The sequence below is a fragment of the Falco biarmicus genome, chromosome 9 (assembly GCF_023638135.1).
Source record: "Falco biarmicus isolate bFalBia1 chromosome 9, bFalBia1.pri, whole genome shotgun sequence".
Lineage (NCBI taxonomy): Eukaryota > Metazoa > Chordata > Aves > Falconiformes > Falconidae > Falco > Falco biarmicus.
The window spans coordinates 8428358-8449438 of NC_079296.1; the positions used below are offsets into that span (position 1 = coordinate 8428358).

Sequence of the window (21081 nt, forward strand, 5' to 3'; positions counted from 1 at the left end):
ATAATAAATTCATACTAATAGACTTACGTGCCAAGAACACATTCTCCCTGCCCTAATAAATAGACCTCTATTTGCTGTTCTCTAGCCAAACCATCCAACCCCTGTGGTTTGACAGATTTATTACAAATCTTTCTTCCATGACTTCAGCTTTGTGCCAGCCCATTCTCATTTCTGGTGGAGAAGCTAGCTGGTCCTACCTGTTTGCATGCTCAAAGATCCTCGACCACTGCTTCCATGTTGGTTGCGGCATTTCCCATTCCCATACATCGCCACCTGTCATCCTGCCTCTCTCCCCTTGGCCAGCATCCCATCGCTACCAAAAACCCAGGCACAGTTTCCATTTTGTTTCTTTCAGGACTATACATAGAATATCTTTTGTCTCTGTCCCATCCTCAGCACATACCAGCCCCACTTCTTCTTTCCTGCTTCCCTTTTCATTTATATGGCTGGACAGTTTCCAAGAGTTGTGCAAACCATCTTTTGCCATTTCCTCTAACAACCTTGACAAGGTTGGATTCTGCACTGCTTTCAGACTTGCTTGCTTTACAAATATGGCAAAAATTGTTTTTCGGTACTGGTCTTTTCTCTGTTTCCTGTGAACTCCCTGATTGCCCTCAGCAGCTTCTCCTCCTGCCACCCACCAGCCCCATAGCCCACTCTTTGTCCCTGTGGCTCCTCAAGACCTTGCCTAGCCACCATGGGAAAGGGACAGGGCTTGGTGTCAGCAGGAGGGAGCTGCTGGTGACTCAGTGTTCCTGGCTGCAGGGCCACTGGCCATCCTGTTTGTGTTGGGCTGGGGGAGCGGGAGCCTTTGCAGGAGAGGTTAATCCTCCCTCGGTCCTGGCAGGTGGGCAGAGATGTCCTGCCAGAGGGAATGATGATTAGCTCATTAGCTAAAGCCCTCCATCCCTCTGGCCCGCTGCAGTGCAGAGCCCATACCCAGCTGTCAGAGGAGCAACTGGGGCAGGTGCGGTGTCTGCCCCAGCTGGCCCAGGGCAGCTCCAGGGGCAGAATCCTGGAATCAAACAGAACTCGATAATCATCACTACCCTTTTTAGATCTTCCCTTTCAGGCACTCTCTAAAGCAGACTGAGGCTCTGCCGAGCTGTGCAGCACAGAGTGCCTTTAGTGCAAACCCACAAATATCCACAAAATTGGAAGGAAGAGGTAGGTAGGAGGAGGGAAACCCTAAGAACGTGCCCTGGGACGTAGCTCTGCACAAGCACGCCTTGCTGGAGGAAGGCTGCCCCAGTCACCAACAAAGGCTTGTCGTGTGGCAGCGGCACTGCCGGAGGGTCCTACCCACACACCCAGCCTGCAGATACCACGGCTCCCTGAGCAGAGAGCAAAGCCCCCAGGAGCAGGACTCCAAACCTGTGGTTCTGCATAAAGTCACCCCTCTGGAGCACCTTTCCTGGAATGGCTCTCCCCACCGGCAGGGAGAGAAATGGGAGCCTGTAAGTCAGCTGCATGCTCCGGCCGCAGGCTGCTCGTGCACCAGGGCTCAGGGCTTCACTACCTGTGAGGGTTTTTTTGCCAGAGAGGAGCAAAGGAAAGTGCTTCAAATGAGGATGAGAAACATTTCAGCCCTTGGAACAGCTCCAGCCTTGGCTGGGAAGTTGAGACATGCCTTGGAGGGGATGGGAGTCCCCTTGGAAGATAATCAGAGATTTTGAGTCTCTCCTACTTCCTTCTATTTACAAAGTCAGTGAAGCCAGAAAGCTCGTTCTCCACCCCCACCTCACACACAACAGCCTCTCTGCTCACGGCTGGACTGAGGGACACCTTCATGTGAGGCTCGTGATGGCCTCTCAGGAACTACAGCCACTGGGGGAACACGGTATCGGGCTGCAGGAGTTCCCAAACTCGCACTGCGGCCAAGAGCAGGGCATGAGACGCAGTGCTGGAGGGATCTCACTTCCAAAGGGCTCGTCCCCGTCACAGGGCGCACATCCGATGGGCACCCGAGATGCTGGGGCAATGCTAGTCCTTGTAGCAGGAGGAAAGACCATTCTGACCATCTCCTTCTGTTCAACCAGGGCTGCCCACAGTGTGCTCAGCGCTGCACTGGCTGCTGCCAGCCCTTGGGTGGACAACCGTCTTGTTCACTCCCCTCTCAACCTGCCAGCCTCACACCAACCTCTTGCCATGCTACAGCAACCTGCCTGTGTCTGCAGTTTCTCTGAGCCATCGCAGTGCTTTATGGGCATAGCAACACTGGCTGGACGGGCAGGAACTGGGCTGGAAGGGCTTGTCCAGCCCAACAAGTCCATTGTCCATTAATCCCTGGCCGCTTGCAGCGTGAGGAGCTCTGCAGCACATCTGTTCTGCATGTCTGCACCACAGCTCCGATCCTGCAACAGGCAAACTGCATCGGAGGGATATTCCCCAGTGAGAGAATTTAACAGCCATAGGTAATATCTGCCTGCCTTCTCCTCTCTGCATGCTCGCGGGAGATCCTTCCTCCCCAAAATTTCCCTTCACTACCTTACTGGGGGAAGAAACCCCAAACACTTCTCAGACAAACTCCAGCTCTTGCAACACTGCACCTGGAAGTGAAGTAAGTTTAACACAGAACTTCTCTGCACCCAGCAGCAGAAGAGTTAAACACCTATAGGATGTGGGTGGCCATGCACCTTCCGTGCTTCACTTCACGGGACCAGGAGTCAAAGCAACATCCTCCTCCTCTGCAAGATGCCGAAGGATGTCAGGAAGGGCTCTTGGATGGAGAAATCCAAGCAAAATCCCCAAAGCAGCGGAGGGACCTGGGGTGTTCACACGGAGGCTGCTCCCTACTGACATTTCCTCCTGGTTCAACTTCACAGATTGACCTGGAACCTCACACTGCATCTTGTAGGCAGTGAAATCCCTCCATTCATAAAGTCCCAGGGCCTTTGGGCTATGTCCATGTTGGGTAGAAAAACAGAATCAGATTCCTCAGGAACAGTCTGACACAAGTTCAGGGAACAGCCAGAGCCTGATGACATATTATAGTCACGGTGATGTTTATAGAAAGCAGTAAAGGTCACACACTGAATAAATAACTTGGGACTAACAGCTAAGGGCAGCCAAGAGAGACATACAGTAACCCTGGCACCTTACAGGGCCCAGAGCCATCCCTTTACCACCATGTGCCTCAGTTTCCCTAGCACTGCCAGCAGCTATAGCAAACTGGTTGCCTTTCAAGGGCATGGAGAGAGCTCATTAACCAGTGCAAGAAAGCAGCTCGAGAGCCTCCAAGGGCTGGTGCTAGAGCCACACCAGAGGTTCCTGCACTCCAAGCTGGTTCACAGCACTCAGCCGAAAAGGAAAGTTCAATTCCTGTTGCGAACACTTGGCACAACTGGCTGGGACACTGGCTAATGCTGCTCATCCACAGCTGTGTTGTTTTGGACCTCCCGCAGCCCCAGCTCCCACGAACGGGGGCATGAGCTGTGAAAGGAGTGACAGAAGCTTTAAGTGCTGCAGATTCTCCTGGCACTGCCATGGGAGGCTTCCAGCTCTCTTTGCTGCTCCTGTCAAGAGCTGTTTTCCAGCCAGGAGGCTATTCCAGCACCGATGCACAAAGACAGGAATCCACAGCGAGGCAGGAACCCGAGCGTATGGGCTGCAAGAGGCTTTGACACTCATTTTCCCATCAAAGGAAGCGCAACATCCTCCCTTCACCCCAAAATGCAGATACACACTCCCACGTTGCTCCCCTAAAGTGCAGGGTGCCCTGTCCCCCATCCTGTTCCCAGGCAGAGGCATGGTGCTGAGCCTCGCTGAGGTGTGAGTAAGGATTCAGACATGCAAATCTGAAGGCAAGCATGTGCGTGTTGCAACAAGGAGGAGGCTGTTCTGCACAGGGACTTGGCTCCTCCTGTGAACAGATTCAGGGAACATGCTCATGAAAAACCTAAGTCTCCAAATATTTTATTTTGATCCATGAGCCTGGCAAGATCGCCTGTGAACATCCACTCGGCTGGGACTACATGGGCCCCGGAGGAAGAAGTGGGAGTGGTAGGAAGTCAGAGACAGACTCGAGCAAGGCTTGGGCTTGGGTTTGGGCAGACTGCTGGTAACCAGAGGGTACAGCTGTAATCCTTGACACCCAAACTGCGGTGGAAACAACAGGGAAAGGCCTGGATTTTCCTCTGAAGCACAAGGATGCTGCGCATGCTGTTTCAGTCTGAAAAGGATGCTGTTCCCCCAGCCGCGGCGTCTTTCAGCTGCGTCTTGCCTGGGAGACACATGGGCACGTCTGGGATCAGCCTGGCTCCTCCAAACACCCCTGCCATCATGTTAACCTGGAGGGAAACTCTCAGTAACACAGCGCTCAGGAACTGCTGCAGAAACAGAACCTTACACTCTTTCTAAATAAACACAGAAGCCTTGATATTTAAGGACAAAAAGCTTTTCTACTAGTGGCTCTTGGTTTGTGTGTTTGAACAAAGGCTCCTTGGACACCCCCCAGCCTGACTGAGGAACTGGGGATCACTAACAAGCTGAACAGATCCTGCTTGGCACAGATCAGAGCAGGGCAAGAGGTACCAGCATCCAGCTGGTAGGCTGTGATGGAGCATGAGGCATCTGATCTTGGCTCAAAAACTTTATGTGTTGGGGAATCTCACCCCCTTCCTAAGGATGCTGCACACACCACCAGCAAAGCCCAAATCTTACGTCCCCTGGGGCGAGCAAAGAGCTCAGCTTGATGTGGCCTTGCTGGACTTCTGCAGGACAGCAAAGATGAGCCCATCCCTTCTTGGAGTGATACCTGGAAAGAGAGTGCTCAGCTCAGCAGCCAGCACATCACCCATGTAGGACATCAACTTCCAAACAGTCTCGATGGCTCAAGTACTAGTCTCTGCATGACACCAATGGCCAGTGTCAGTGTCCATTGGGATGGCCTGTGGTAGCTGCAGTGCCCTGCAATAGCTCAGTGAGCACAGCACCTTCACCTCCAAGCTGCCAGCACGTTCACACAAAAATGTGGACTGGTTGTTCATACATCTAGCGTCTGGCTGAAACAGAAATGGCATGTAAGAGAAGGGAAAGCAGCAGGTCGGACTCTCCTTCCAGGGAAAATCCAGGAAAGTCCATGGATATAGAGAGCTGAGAAGAGCTGAGACAGTGGAAACATGAAATCAGCCAACTGCACCGAGACACAAAATTCAAAAGAGGCCCCAGTGGGAATCTAAGGCAAACTCACTGCCAGGATAAAGGCTGCCGTTCGCATGGCCGGCAGCGACCACATTGCAAACCAGTGAAGTCATTATCAATTTCCATTCACAGCTACCGAGAGGCTTCAGAACAAGCCTGTGACATGGAAAATGCTGTGACTGGGATCCCAGTACCCTCCAGTCTGGTGCATTTTGTGATTATTGACCTTGCAGTGGGAAGCTCAGGAGGAGGAAATAGGCTCCTCTTTATCCCATGCCTCCATGAGAAACGAAGGGTGTTTCTGTTGAATTAGCTCGGGTGGCTGCTTTCCATCTCTGCGCAGACCAGAGTGAAGCGCAGAGCAACGTTCAGACCCCAAGCCTCAGCTATGGTTCCATGTGATTATTTATTTCTGTAGCCAAACACTAGATATATCATCTAAACCAGAGATGTTAAGAGGAGCCTCAAACTGTGTATCTTCATTCTTCTCTTTCCCTGCTTTTTTTAAAGAGTTCAGGACAAAGAACAGCAGAACCAGGCGAATGGTTTCATTATTTGGGAAACCCTTCTGGCAGACACACTCAGCTGAGTGGACTCAAGCAACTTCCCGTTCCTTACTTTGTGTTGAACATTTCTGTAGCTGTCTCGTATCTGGAAGAAAATCTCTGATCTGTGAACCTTGGAGTCTGGTACATTTACATTCATCAAAATCCATGGAGAAGCCACAAAAAGCACTGCTTTTTGTTGGGAAGTAGAAAAGAGGAAAAGCTTGAAGAGGTGAGGTGATTGCTGGTGAGTCCACAGCAGCATGTCCGTGCCATCGTCTATCCAAACCCAACACCGACACCTCCACCTGCCCAGCGCAGCTGCTGCTGGTCAAGATGAGCTCTGGGGACAGGGTCTTGCTCTCGCTGCCCAGTGCTGTGGGAGGGTCAGGTCCTCTTTAATGACTCAGCTCTGATTGCTCAAAATTCCACTGTCTTCCTGCCCGACCCCAGAGGGGCAGGGATCTAGAAACACATTTCTTGCCTTCATTCTGACACCCCAGGACATGCTCAAACTGGTATCTGGTTCAAAGGAGAAAGGTGAAAGCTTAGAAAATAGGAACCTTAGTAACCAAAATCCCCCAGTCATCACCCTGCTGGGAGCAGCGGTACACCCAAGGGTGGGTGTCCTCCAAGAGAGGACTCAGTGGCAGGTTTGATGTCTCCGTGTCCCTGGCATGATAGATGCAGCTGTTACTGCTCCAGTGCAGACCAGTACTCTTGATCCAAGACAGATCAATGCTGTAAGTTAACAACAGCCTGGGATTTTCTGCAGGCTCTCATGGAGCTGGGCACAAAAACCTCACAAAGCTCAAAACAGCCCCATGTCCCTCATCCATGTGAGTGGCTGGAAATGCCGTGCCGTGCCATGCCAGGGGAGTGGGCCGGGACAGTGCTGCCGCAGTGCCTCGCAGTGTGTGCTGTCCTTGCCAGGAAGCCGTTTGTCTGTGAGGCAAGGAAACAAGGAGGTTTTGGAGACGGCAATCCCATGCAGCTTCTCGCTGCTTTTCCCAGCTACTGATCCAAGAGCGCCTGTGTTTACTTCCAGCCTTCCTCTCTGCTCCGCTGCCAAGCAGCCTTAACCACTGGCAAACCACTCCACCAGGAAATGCTGTTGGATCGCATCAGATAAAAAGGCCATTGCACAGGGACACTTCGCTGACATTAACCCTGCTCTACCTGGGTCCCAGCAAGGTGCCCAAGGGCCGGGGTTACTGGCAGGCAAGCCACCCCCATGCATCGCCAGTTTTCTGCTACTGGGGTGCAAGCTGTCATACTGGGGGCTGCTCTGCAATGCAACAGTGCTGCAGCAGCTTGAATTACCTCCAAGCGGCACTGAGTCGCTTGCAGGCAGGGCAGAAGGACGTGCCAAGTGCACGTGGCTGTGGCTCCAGGTTCAAATCCCATGCACCAGTGGAGCCGCTCCTTCACAGCAGCAGGATGGTGGGATATCTGAGACGGTGCTACACGTCTGTGGGAGCTGCGGCTCCAGAGGGTTTGGCTTGCAGTGCAGCCAGACTGACTTCACCAGGGTCTTTGATTGACCCACTGGTCTGAAAGTGCTTTCAAGGAGCAAATGAGATGGGACTGCCCTGTGGGTCGTGGCGGCTCACCAGATGCTCACCATAGAGTGATGGGCCCTGGCTCAGCCTCTCCTCTGCTAAATGCAAGGGCACGTGCTGCCTCCTCAGGCATGGTGGCATGCTGGGCACGGCTGCGGGCACCCACTCAAGAGCTGCCAGGACCCTCCCCAAAAGGCCTAACCCTCAGCAGCACCGTGAGGCTCAGACACTCAAGCAGGCCCAGGCCTGGCTCTGGCACAGCAACTCCTGTCAACCTGGGTATGCCACACCCCCCATTCCCTGGGTGCGAAGCCATCATGCTCCCAGACCCACACGTTCCCTGTGGCACAGTGTGTCACTGCCATGTGCTGAGGGCACCACCACCCTGGGCTCCATCTCCTCTTAGCAGGGGAGGGGAGGCAGGAAAGCAAGTAGCAATTAAAGAAAAAAAATGCACTGAACTGTCAGAAGTGTCATGCAGCAAGGTGCATGAAAAAATGCACCTCTCTGCAGCAGATGTCTGTATTTTCCACAAATTGCAGTCTCCTGGCCTTGCCAGCCAGCTGGCAGACGGGTATGGGACTGAGCTATCTGAGTGCTCACCGCCGCCTTCTCCCCGTCTTTTTGCACATTTGCAAAAAGCAAAGCTCAAAATGCGCAACTGGCGTGTCAGGTTGGCCGGGCTCACGGAGGGAGCAGTCCCACTACACAGAGTCACCGCTGCTGTGTGTGACTGCTGATGCCACGGCTGACATTTCAACACTTCCCCTTCAGCAAGAGGAGGACAGTGGACAACTGTTACCTCTCATTCCAGCTGAGGCAGGCGGCTATTACAGGAACCAGGTGAGAAATAAGCCCACAGTTCGAGTGAGGTCAACATGAAAGTGACGGTTTAATAGAGCCTGGAAGGTAATCTCTGAGCAATCCCTTCTCACCACCTAACTCACTGTCTTTCTTTAATTATCCCAAATACTCCAGTTAGCAGCACCCCTTAAACCACAACTGTCCTGCCTGCTTTTCCTCTTGTGGGTGAGGGCTGGCGTGAGCCACACAGCAGCATGCTGGCTGGTCCCAGTGTGGCAGTGATCAGAGGGCAGAGGGAGGGGAGAGGACCTCTGCTCTTCCTCAGCTCCATTCCCAAAACAAACTCCATCCATACTGAGAAATGCCAACATTTTCATCACAGGAGAAAGGAAAAGAAAATCTATCCAAACCCCCAGCAAAGCCATCCTCCCTGGCAGAGTAGCAGCAGGCTGAGCAGCGAGTGACAAGCAGCCACCAATAAATCATCCTGGTCGCCCTCTGCACATGTGGAGATCCACTTCATTTTCCCTGTGTTTTAAGGAAGAGAAAGGCTATTTTAAACTGACCTTCAATAATCCGTGCTGCTGCATTGCTATTCTCACTTGCTAGGGCAGCAGCTGACCTGAGTTTGCTCTCACCTCTTACCAAGGACCAACCTCTGCATTAAGCCAACGCATCCAAAAGACAAATCCTGCCTGCACTTGAGGATGGGAGCAGAATGGGCCATCGCCAGCATTTGGTTGCCTAAATCAAGGGCTGAGCAAAAGCTGTAGCCATCCCTTTTGTCTCCTTGGCTTAAAGCAGGCTGCGCCCAGGCTCTGCAAAATCACCCAAATTCACCCCATCCCAGCCAGCAGCAGAATTACTGACAGGGCAGAACTTCTGCACACCAAAACCTGGTCGTGCAGAGGTAGCAGGCTCCCTTTTTTGGAAGAATACTTAGCAAAAGCAATCTGTTTAATAGCTTTGACATGCTTTAGCCCTACCGCTAGGCCTGTTCTGCTAATCCCTTCCCAGTGCTGCTTGCACACCCGCTCGGTCTGCAGGGAAGTGATCCTGTGTTTGACATACTTGTTATTGTGTCTAGCTCGCTCTCACGCCTGCTGGCCCGGGGCCAGGCACCAGAAGGACATAACCTTGAGCCAGGCTGAACCCTGCCTTTCCCAGCGATTGAAATGGGAGAGGGTCTGAAGCAGGAAAAACAAGGAGGCAGCTTTTCCCTTTCTTTTGGTGGCAATTCCCCCACCCTGCCGGGCCTGCCCAGCACATACACATTCCTGACACAGTGCCAGGATGGACATCGGGCAGCCTGCGGGGAGAGAATGCCCCGTCAGGGCGGAGGCAGAGTCCCGGAGGCTCCGCCGAGGCCAGAAGGAAACCTGCAGCTCCCTGCTAAGGTCAATACGAGGCTCTGACTCACCCAGCCAGCGCTGCACAAACAGGCCCTGCAAGCGAAACGTCCTCACAGACCGTCCCCCGAAGTCCATAATGAGATGCACTGGGAACAGCTCGACGCTACGACGCTACGTGTGCTTTGGGGTTGACGTTCTGCATTTCTCCTGGTCCTTAACCTGAGCTAAAACATGCTGTGCTATTGCTGTAGGTCCAACCATAGAGATAAGACCATCCAACCCACACCTCATGGATATACATTTCTTCTACAAACTCCTGGCAAAGCCTACGTGCTGCCCCACCATGCTCACGCATGATGGCTGTCCCTCCCCATTGCCTTCACAACTGGGTGACGGCAGGTGGCAATGGGACCAGGCCATGGTGCAACACGCTCTGCACCACCAAACACGGTCTTCTGAGCCTCCAGCTCTCAGCAGCACTTCCACCGCCATCACATGTATCTTAAGCAAATCTAGAGGAGAAACCCTTGCAGCTGTCCTCCAGGCTTTGCAAGAGCCTTCTGAAACCCACCTTGGTCAGATGAAGCACAGACTGGGCAGGGTTTGTAGCCCCAGCCAGCACAAGTCATGGACGCTGCTCTTTGTCAGCTCACCTGGCAAAGCGAGCAATGCTTCAAACCCACGCGCAGTGACCAGCACACAGCTTGCAAAGGGCCTTCAGGAGCACATCTGAGCAGCAAAGATTTTTCGCATTACCTTCTTGAAATAACCTTGGCTATGGTCTTGCCTATGAACATGCTCGATCCTTAATGGTATGTTTCAGCTTCAAAAAAGGGGCCTGAATAAGGATGTACTAAAAAGAGGCATCTTTCAGGCTTTACACTGATGTTTTCTCTGCCAAGTGGTCCAGCTGCTGGATTCTGAACTGAAAATATGCTGTTACCATCTCCTATCATGATCACCTACCTGGAACTCAATGCAACTTCACAAATAATGGTCAGGGAATGCTCTGGGGACAGCTATTTGGCCTCAAATGGGGCAGGAGTTGTTTGAGAATCGAAAAAGCAATGCCAAGGCAATGTATGAGTCACAAAACCTGCAGCAAGGTCTGCTAGGGTTTAAGGTTTCTCATTACTGACAGCTCCACAGCAGCAAGGTCGTCTTCTGCCAGATCAGTTCCTTGACCATATTCTCAAAACAGGAGATACAACCTGCTCCTGAGCAGCCACTGTATCCACCTACCATGCTCCTTAGACAGATCTGCAATAAAATGCCCAAGATTTCACCCAATTCTAACAGGAATGGCTTCCCAAAGTTGTTCCTAACCAGCTTCACGACAGCTGTGCCAGGATCTGCCAGCCGAGGCCGTGGCAGCAGCACGCACCGTTCATTCCTCACTCAGTCCCGCAGAGCGCAGGCAGGGCAGGCAGGGCAGGCAGGGCAGGCTCTGTGTCCTGGCCTGGGGGCTGTCCCCGGGAAATCCGGCACTGCCCCGCAGGGCAGCCGCTCGGCTCGGCTGGGCTCCGCTCACCCGCGGGCACGGAAGCGGCTGCGAATGGGGACCCAGGGTCCCGGGAGCAGCAATCAGGGAAGGAAGCACCAGGCCCGGGACACTTGCAGATGAGACAGGAAGGGATTACACATATCCCACCGATCCAAACATGTGTCCCCCTTGAACAAAGCTATTCCTGCCTCTCCACGCAGCCGGGGCTGGGAACGGGCTCCCAGCTGCTCTGGGAACGCCGCGGATCACTTTCCTTTCCCACTGTCAGCACCTGCTTAGAGGTTACTTCCTATGACCTTCAGGGTAACCCCGTATCACGGTTTTACTGCCCTGAGAAAGAGATGGGGATGATAAACCAGGGCGAAGACGAGGAGCCCCTTCCCTCCCCCTTGCGATCCCTCCAGCCCCAGCGGACACACAGCCTTCCCGAGCGCCCGGGGTCTGCGCTGCGGAGCCGAGTCCCCTGAGGGCAGCCTGCGTGCACTCTCTCCCATCAAGCTAGAGACCAAGGCAGGAATAATATGAACATATATTTTTAGCAGCAGCGAATTATTTCTCTTACAGAAGGAATATTTCCATGCTGGGCTTTTTCCCTTCCCTTATCACAGATTGTATATTTAGAGCGTGAGAACTCTACCTCGCACAAACAAATGTTGCCAGGCCCCCGTGCTTGGTGAGGGATCTGCTTCTGGCCTCTCCAACGTGCCCCTTTTTCGGACACCCCCCCTCCATCATTGCTCCACAAGTGGGAACTGTCAAAGGGATTGCTGAGTTTGGGAGATTCTGTAGAAAGGAAAGGAAAATGCACTCCAGAGAGTTATCCATCAGCACGTTTGTTAAATCGTAGCTGCAAGAAGCTGAGCTGTAGGAAACCCAGGGCAGCCCCCCAGCCCTGCTGCAGCGACAAGCAGCTCCTCCAGCACGAGCTCCACCGCTTCCCCTCTGGCTGCAGGTGCAAGCAGGGAGCCCAAGGGACGGCTGGAACAGTTGGGGACGTGTCCAGGGTGATCTGAATGCTAAAACACATCATACTTGCCAGCAGAGAGTCTCACCCAAAGAGTGGATTTACAGCCCACGCTGTACAAAGCCCGTGAATGAAAGGTCACGGGTGCTTAAACCCCCTTCCCACCATGTATGCAAGTGCCAGGTTAATGGAGTGGGACATCAAACTCCTGTAGCCTCTTGTTTTCACTCTGCCTTCCCATCCCTCTTGCACACTGGAGGCTGTGCAGCCCTGCCCTGCCTCCCTGCCCGCCTGGCCGCTGCTGGGAGCTGCTCTCTGGCAGGGAAGCTGTGGCCAGCCGGGCAGCCCTGGATCGTGGCTATGGAGGCTTCTCATTCCTAGAGAGGAGGCTGATTTCACAGGCTGACCGTGGCAAACGTCTCTGCGATTTCTGTAGTTTGTCATGGATGAGCCGTTAGGAACCGCTGGATCTGCGTGCCCTGCTCCGCCAGGGAAGTGAGACGGCACGATTCCTCCTGGCCAACCAGGCCCAAACACTCCCCGTGGCCCCTCTAATGCAGATTTAACGCATTTCAAACAAAAATGCATCAAATGCCTTATTTCCACACCGAACATGGGGATTTCACGGTCTGGGTGACTTTCATGACATCGAGATTGATATGGACTCTTAATCATAGGTAACAGTTGCTGGATGAAGCCCCAGGGCGAGGGCTTGGTGTCCCAGATGCCCGCCTGTGTTTGCTCCTCTCAGCTTTGCTCTGTTTGTTTTCCCCACACCTCTGCACGGGGCACCCGCCCTCCCACCGAGAATGAAATGTCAAGTCATTGGGCTTTTTGCAAATCACAGCACCGTGCCTTTTGACCTGCACCAAGAGAACTACACTGGCAGCATGGGAACGGAAACGAACCCGACTGGTTAAATGCTCATAATTTGTGGTCAGAGGCAGCGCCGTACAGGCAAAGCTTGCAACGAGCGGCTTACACATTCAGGAGCTCCCACAGAGGTACATGCACAGCTGTTTCACAGGAGAAAAAGCGATGCACACTGAGTCAAGGTGGGTTTTGCTTGCAGTCAGACATCCAGGCTCTTGGTGCCAGCCTGTGCATCTGCTGGTGCAACATCCCAAGGCCCACCCAGCATGGAGCAGGCTGGGAGCGTGGTGGGCAAGGGAGGCAAGGCTCAGGCTGGCCGTGAATCCTGTCTCCCATGTGAAGTTTGGAAGATTTATGCATCCCCACCTGTACACACTGGTTTTCCTACTCTGTCCAGTCCATACTTGAGCATTCAAGAAAAGAATGGCTTATCTGGGCATGTTAGTGCTCCCATTCTTAATCTTCTTGATCTGAATTTCCACCAATTGACAGGGATTTTCCCAGCTATGAGTTTTCCCATTGCAATCAGAAACAGCTGCAAATGTGTCACCTCCAAACTCAGATCCTGACCCTGCATGTCCTTGATGCCTGTCTCCAGAGGATGTTCCCACCTACCTGCAGACCCAGTGGTGGCAAGATGGGCAGGGCTCTGGCCTGCCCCATGCATCACCACAGTTCTCAAATCAGGTCACCCACCAGCTCTTTTATTTCTGTTAATGGTCTATGGGTGCAGCTGAGAAAGCATTAGAGGAGTTTCCACACTCGGCAGATGGGCTGGGGCTGTGGCAAGGCTCACAGTCTCTCCCATTGCTGACTTGGAAGAGGGGAAGAGCAACTAGAGACAGCAGAGCCAGTCTGTGACCTGCAGCAAGGAGCCCCAGACTTCATTCAGTCACCTCTAAGGTTGAGCACGGGCTCAGTCCTGAAGAGACCACACCAGACTCCTCTCCAGTTTTCCTCTCAGTAATCTGACCATTGCTCTCAGAGGCACTGGCCCGAAGAGGAGGGCTGGAGCCCTTTCCCTAACCCGGCTCCATTGAACATCCTGATTTCCACCACCCTGCTAGGTTAGGGCCAGCTCTACACCCACTGCAGAGCTCCCCTTGCCACATACTGATGGCCTGAAGCACCTCTGATCCCTTCACCTGGGGAGGATCCAGTGGAGAAAACCTTGAAGAGCTGAGTCTCACCTCACCTATCCACCCAGTGCCTCCCTGGAGGCAAAACAATGTGGGGTGGAGATCGACAGCTCACAGTGCAAACCTCCCACCCCCAAAGACAGGAGGTCCTCTCCAGCTTGTCCCACCTCTGAGCTGGGACAAACCTTCCTCTGTTGTTTCTCCCCCCATGGCTGCAGGCAGGCAGGTTAGCACAGCCTGGGCACAGGAGATGCTCTAGGTGAAGCTGGTCACACATCACAGGGCCTGAAAAGGCACAGCCCAGATGCAGGAGGTGGCATCCCACCTCCCCACAGAGCTCAAACTTCTGCCCTGGCTCGTGCATAGGCTCAGGCATTTCTGGAGAGATGACAGATGCGTCTGGGGGCTTGGGGGAGCTCTGCATACAGTGATCAGAGCAAACAGGCTGTAGCAGTGACAAGAGCGTTTGTCAGGAGGCCCAGGAGCTGCCTCATGGAGGGAGAGGTCTCCATCAGCCCCAGAAGCCACCCGGCGCGGGGAGCCGGTGCCTGGCGCAGCCCTCTGGGAGAGGGTCAGCAGGCGGGAGGAAAATAGAAGAGCAAAGGACAGTTCTCTGCCAAGACTCGTTTCTCCCATGCATGGGGCCAAGATCGGTTGCAATGATATCAGACCCACGTACTGTTTGGAGTTGGCTCGTCTCTGCAGGACACAAACTCTCTGGCACGGAGCTGCGCTGCGCGAGGCTGAGCCCAGAAGCTGAGCTGCACCATGTGAACCACTACGAGTAGAAACGAAATCCCATTGAAATGGGAGCACATTCGACACAGTGTCCAGAGCACAGCTATCCTAGAGCCAAGCTGGCAGCGGGAAGAACAAGCACTGGTGTCTCTCACCTGCTCACCAAACACACAGTGAACACTGCTTGCTGTGGCTCTCTCTCTCGGAGGAGCCCAAGGAACATGGGACAGGCAGAGACGGGCACTGCCTGCTGCTGGAAGCCTGAAGTTAATGGGGGAAAGTAGGAGGCTGGAAAGCTAGAAACCATTTGCAAGTGTTTCTCATGACCAGGATTTCTGAGAAAAGTGGTCTGAAAAGGACCAACGGGCTAAAACTCAAACCCTGGCTTCTTCCTGGCAGAGGGATCTATACGATTTGGGCTCCATACCAGCAGTGCATGGCCTGGGCTGGGCCAGCTGGCAGGACTGTGGGTGAGGGACCAGTGGCTGCCAGAGAAGCCCAGGGCCAGGCAGATATTTCAGGAACCAAGGAACCCTGGCTGCTCCTGGCTGAATACCTTAGTCCAGAAAAATACTTCAGATGGGGGTGGGTGGGGGGAAGCAAGAAGTATCAGCCAAAAAGCTGCAAGGGAAAGCAGATGCATGTTTGGGGCAGTATTTGAATCGAAAAACCAGACAGTGTGAGTGTGAAAATGAGATTTCCAGACGCTCCTCTTCTGTGTGACCAGATGACTGGCTACAGGAACACACCATTTGATACTGGGAGATGCATGTCCATGCACATCATTCACTGGGTATTTCCAAAATTGCTGTCTGCCCAGTCCCTGCATGAAGGAAACGTCCTTTCCACTGGCACCGCTCTGCCTTTGTTATCTTCTTATTGTGGTGTTACCACCCCAAAATATTTTAGGCCCTTGGGAAGGCAATCCCTGGGCATGTGCTCCAAGAGCCAGGAGGAACAGCAAGTTTTCCCATAGGGGCCATGTCCCCATGTTGCTGTGGTCACTACTGAGAGGCACAAAGAGACCTGAAACACCCAGCAGAACCACTCAAAGGTTAAACCTGAAGGTTGGGGTGAAGACTTCACCCACTGAGAAACAAAGGGAGTGTTTTGCACCATGCCTGTTGCTTGAGCCGCCCTACTCCCTTGTGCAGGCAGAGCTGGTGTCAAAATTCCTGGTGTGAAGGAGAGAAGAGTCCAGTCCATCCCGCCACCACTCTGTCACCCGTGGAGCAGTTATGCTGAGAAGGGGGCAGGAGCAGGATGGATGCGGCGCTGAGCAAGGAGGATGTGGGGAGAGCTACCGTTCGGCTGTCTTGAGGCTCAATGATGCAGCTGCAATCCAGCAGCTGCAACAGAAACCATCTGCCTGTGCGCTGGGCTGGACAAGCGGGAAGACAGCAGGAAGGATTTCCAGGATGAGAGGGCTGCAAGGGAGGCAGGGTCTCCCGTGAGATGGATGGAGAGGAGTGTGGTGGAGGTTTTCCTGCAATAACCATCCCTGCTGGGCTTGGGTTACCCTGTAGTGGAGAATGGAGAGGTAGGAAGGTGGGGTCAAGTCCTCTGTGAAGAGAGTTCAGAAAGGATCTAGACAGAGGAATGAAGGCACAAAGAGATAAGAAACAGCCCCTGCAAACAGTCCCTGGCAAGTCTTTGGTGGCACCTTCTGCCACCCAGCCCGTAGGAAGCCTCTGGGCAGTCTGCTCTCACAGAGGGGAGGGGAAAGCTTAATTCAACCGAAAATAAGCAGCTGTGTTCAGAAGCACCTCTGGGTTTGCATGGATCTTGGGTTCACTTATAGACTGCATAATTGCTCTGCCTACAGATGATCTTCCCTTGCTCGGTATCTGTTGTTTCACTGCTACTATGGCAGCAGTTTGATGGATGAATTTAAGGGTCACATCCAGTAGTTTTGTTCTGGATTCTCGCTGCCGCACCACTAGATCCTCGCTGACATGCAAGTCAGGAAAATCCCATGCAGTCTTCAGCACATGAGACTTCACGGGGAAGGCCACCAAGGGACTATTCTCTTTCTGAAAGGATGAGAAACTCATTACCACCACAGATGGCCCAGCTCTTCCAGGCCCCTTGCCTAAAATGCCAGTCCAGCAAAGGCCACAGGCTTTATAAGATTACAGCTACTCGAAGTTTATGAGGTTACATAAAACATTTACGGTGGGTGTATTAGTAACACAGTGGCCTCTGTTTATGGCTGGTGCATGCCCGCTGCAAAGCAGGGGTGACCCCAAGGCTTAGCTGGAGCCCATGTGCTGGTATTTGGATCGCTTCCATCGGCATTAACAGCTGGGCTCCAAGGAGCGGCCAGGGGCAGCTCAGATGTCATTTCTCCACGCCAGCACCCACCCACGGGCTGCTGCGATGTGCCGAGGGCCCCAGGCAGCCCAGCACCGCGAAGGACCGGTCCCAACCAGGACTCCCCACCGTGCTTGTGCTTTCTGGTAGCTCACAGGAGGTGAGACCTCTGAGCTGGCTGTGGTTTTCCAAGCTCTCTCCTCCTAAGTGTTATGCCCAGCACCGTACTTCTAGCCTCCATCACCTTGCATTGCAACGAGCCTCCTTTAAGCAGAAGAAAAATTAAAGGGTCAGATGGGTAAGGAGAGACATTTTGGAAGGCAAGGACCAGCCTGTACATCTGGGAGCGGGGAGGAGGCGGCAGCAGGAGCCTGCCCAGCCCAGCAAGTCCCTGAGCGTGGTGGGGCAGGGTGTCTGCTCAGCCCCCCCTTTGCTCAGGGAGAGGGAACAACAACAGGAAGAGAAGAGAACTTGCTCAGACAAAAGATAAACAGACCAGCTAGATAGCAAAGCCAGGAGTTGCTAATTAACCTCAAATTGCTTTGGAAAGGACTCCAAGTGGAGCGTTCCCTTCTGAAATGCGAGCAGGCAGAGCTGTCCCACAACATCTGCTGCCGTGGTCCTGCTCTGCGTGCCTGCGCTGCAGCTGTGGCTCCCGCGGTAGGTTTTCACCCAGCTAAGTCCTGTGCTGTCCTGGGTGTGAAAGCAGGGGCGAGCAACGCAAAACAGAGCTGCACCTTGCTCTTCACTCAGCCTAAACCTTGTTTGGGTTCAACAACGATGGGCTGGAGCCCTTTATGACTCCCAGCAGCAGCAGAGACCCTCGCCCTGCACTCCCACCGGTACTGTGCTGACTGCTTGCAGAAGATGAGTGCTTGTGGAAGGAGCTGTGTGCATCTAACCAGAGCTCGGAGCAGCAACACACCCTGAGCAAACCTCAGAGTGGCAGCGCACCCTGAGCAAATCTGTGCTGCAGCACTGCTAAACCCAGCAGGAGTTCAGTTAATCAATAAAGCCCTTGCCCCTGCTGAGCGTATGTCATATGCTGCACGATAAGGGGGGTTACAGAAGGAGGCTGAAGCACAGTTCCCTCAGGCAAAGGAAATAAATGAGAGAGAAAAATTAAACTGATTGCTCAAACCCAAGTCCCAGTCAGGAACAATCTGGGCTCCTTAGAGCAGGAAATGACACTCAGCTGAGCATCTGCGTGCATGTCAGGACAGATTAGGAGCCTGTCAGGAGCTCGACATCAGCTTTACAAGGTGGTTATGTGCAAGAGGGCTATGGCGGGGCTCTGGACACCACAAGCACCACCACAAGCTCTGCAGCCCCAGAGCATCTGCCACTATCTTGCAATACAACATTTCTTCTCTCTCCACCAATTGTCCTCAAAAAATGATGCCAGGCTGAGATGTTGAATTTGGCTGAAAATCAGGACAGGTTTTCAGGCGCAGCATCTGGTGAAGCGCAGGGATGCGGCACCCCTGCTCTGCCCATGAGGTGCCAGGCTGCCTCTGCTCCTGCCAGGTCCAGTTGTATTTGAGGGGCATGGGGCAATTCCCATCCTGCATTAATCGAGAAGACGTTTTGGCACCAGCTTTATGGAAATAGGCCTGGCTCTAACACTTCAGCAGTCTGGTGGTCTAGACTTGCAAACACATTAAGATTCTGTGTTGTCCCAGTATTTTCGGATTAGGAAAGGCTACAGATAAAGCCATCATCAGCAGACGGGTATCCCAGCCCTCACTTTTCACCATGCAGAGTTACTGGACTGTAGGAAGAGAACACTTTCGGATCCAGAAATGCTCCTGTGGGTTTTCCTGTGCTGCTATATCTATCGCACAGGCTGCTGAATCTCTAGTGTTCAACCAGGTGACGTGCAATTGCAGGAGAGCAACATCCACACAAAGCTCAGCTCAGGGCACCCAGAGCCCAGCCGAGGCAGGAGGCCGCTGTCACGGCTGCCCCGCAGCGCTGCAGGTGAGATGCTGGCAACACCATCTTCCCAATGTACGTGCGGCCCCTGCCACAGGGAGCTCAGCCAGCCTGGATGGTGCAGAGCCATCCCCTTCCACCATACTGTGACTTACTCTGGGTGGGAGTCACGGGAAGCCTGCGCTTTGGGATGGCCGCAGGGACGATGCAGCTCAGCCAGCTGTGTCTGTGGCTTCGGTTTTGGAGCACCTGATAGGAAGAAGCAGCACAGAGGGCAATGGGCAATGCAGACCTGCCACAGGGACACGGGCAGCAAACCCAAAATCACACTGAGAACGGTGATGAATCAAAAGGGTTTGCTTTTCATCTGTTCAGACTTTGAACACAAATCTTGATTTTTTGCCCTGAAAGTAAAAGCTCTTCCCTGCAAAAATGTTTGGTCATAAAACTCTACAGCACATCAGTGCAAGAGATTCCTTTTGCCATTCTGCACTGGATTTTCTTTTCAACGTCATAACATTTGTGGTGGGGACTGAACACTGCCTGCAAAACCAGTACAGCTTTCTTAACCCCCGATTTTCTTTGCAGTAGAAAGGAGCCTTAGAAAGTCAACCCAGCGGCTTTCCACTGCTGTGATCTTAATTCATGGTGTGTCACAGATGCTGCCCTTCCATTTTCTTTGTGGATTCCCTGGAAACTCCCGAATTCTTGTCTATAAACACATTTTGAGAGCAAGTAAGTCCACATTATGGTAACTCTAACGCTTTCAGCTTCTGGGCTTAAATCCTGCTGGCTGAGCTCTTTGCAATGCAGCAGAAGTCTAACAGCAGGAGAACCCTCACTGTGAAATGACACTTGGGCGCCGAGCCTCAGCAAATCCTTAAGAGTTGTGGTGGACTCACAAGTCGTTTACAACAGGCTGAAATCCCTCTTACCAAACACTTTCTGAAATGGGTAAGAACATATAAACTGATTTCAGCACAGAGTCAGGCACCTGGACCTATTCACCAAGGTAAAGTTCCCTCTTATCTACCTCTTCCCTGAACATCTCAAAGCACTGAGTGGGTCACAGGGGCTCTCCCAAAAGCTGGTGGAAAGAGACAGGGACCTGCAACAGGTCACTCGCATCTCCATGTGCCTCAGGACTGGAAGAGGCAGCCTTGGAGACATCTGTGTCTCTTCTATGAGCTTATACCAGCTGCCTAATTGTTAGAAGTCCCAAGTTTGGGGACACTGATGTCACTGCAGGGACCCTAGAGCTGCCACTCGACGTTAAAGGGAGCTGCTGTGCTGACTTCAAAAGAACCTGAAATGAACCCCAAGAGAGAAACATTTCATGTGAGCGCTCCCAGCCCTTTTCCATATTCAGATCAATCTAATCAATACTAACATCAATCCTGTATCAACCCTAGGGACCCCCAGAGGTCCTTTCTAACCTCAGTTGCTGAAGGATTCCAAGTAACTTTCCTCTTTTACTTGTAAAAGCCTTTTGAGGACAAACACACTGAGGTCATCATCATCAGTAAAGCAGGCAAATGCTTCAACCTTTACGTGGGCTGAGATACGTTGCTGGTGGGGCATATCCTGCTGGGATGGCTAGGAGCTGGAAGAGCTGTGCTTGGCCCTGGCTAGCAGCTGTGCCAGGAGCTGCGGCTGGAACGGTGCCTGCAATGGTCAATACTGGCCCTTCGTCTTGTTTGCTGCTGCACAGTCCTCAAATACCCAGTGTGACTTTGGGAATATAAAACAAAACAGAAATCCAAAGGGACAATTTAAGACAAGGACAGTTAAGTGGTAGATAATGGAAAAATTACCAAACTCTGGAGAGGTAAAATATACGGGAAACTGGATGTCCCACCTGTGAAACAAGGCTTGGACACTTAAGGTGACCACTGAACTATTAGAACAATTTGCCTATACAGGGACCATGACTGAACACCCTAACTATTCTGATTTATATAATTAACATATAAGCTATCAAAAGCCCATCAGATTTTAAACACTTTAAAAATATTTTAAAGCTTTCTATGATAGTGTAAACACTCTGGGTGGAACACCCATCTTCTATACCAACCTGCTCTCTCCTACCCCCACAAGTGAGACCAATATGTCCCATTTGCCTCTCCTGTTGAGGAGAGTACACTTGGAAACCCATCCTCAACAACTGAGTTGCAGGCACATGAATTAAAGCGTTTACGGAGGCAGGTTTC

At 52.7% G+C, this 21081-nt stretch overlaps 1 protein-coding gene across 11 annotated transcripts in view; it reads right to left on the reverse strand.

Annotated features, from left to right (window-relative positions):
* Nucleotides 1-21081, reverse strand: part of EXD3 (exonuclease 3'-5' domain containing 3) — a 290826-nt gene that overhangs the window by 75280 nt on the left and 194465 nt on the right. Inside the window, exon 21 of one of the 11 annotated variants that reach the window (XM_056351781.1) lies at nt 3900-4289. The exons of the other annotated variants lie outside the window; for them this stretch is intronic. Coding sequence (XP_056207756.1) covers nt 4167-4289 — 123 coding nt within the window. The 3' untranslated portion in view covers nt 3900-4166. Of the gene's footprint in view, nt 1-3899; nt 4290-21081 lie in introns of those variants that run through there. 11 annotated transcript variants of the gene reach the window in all.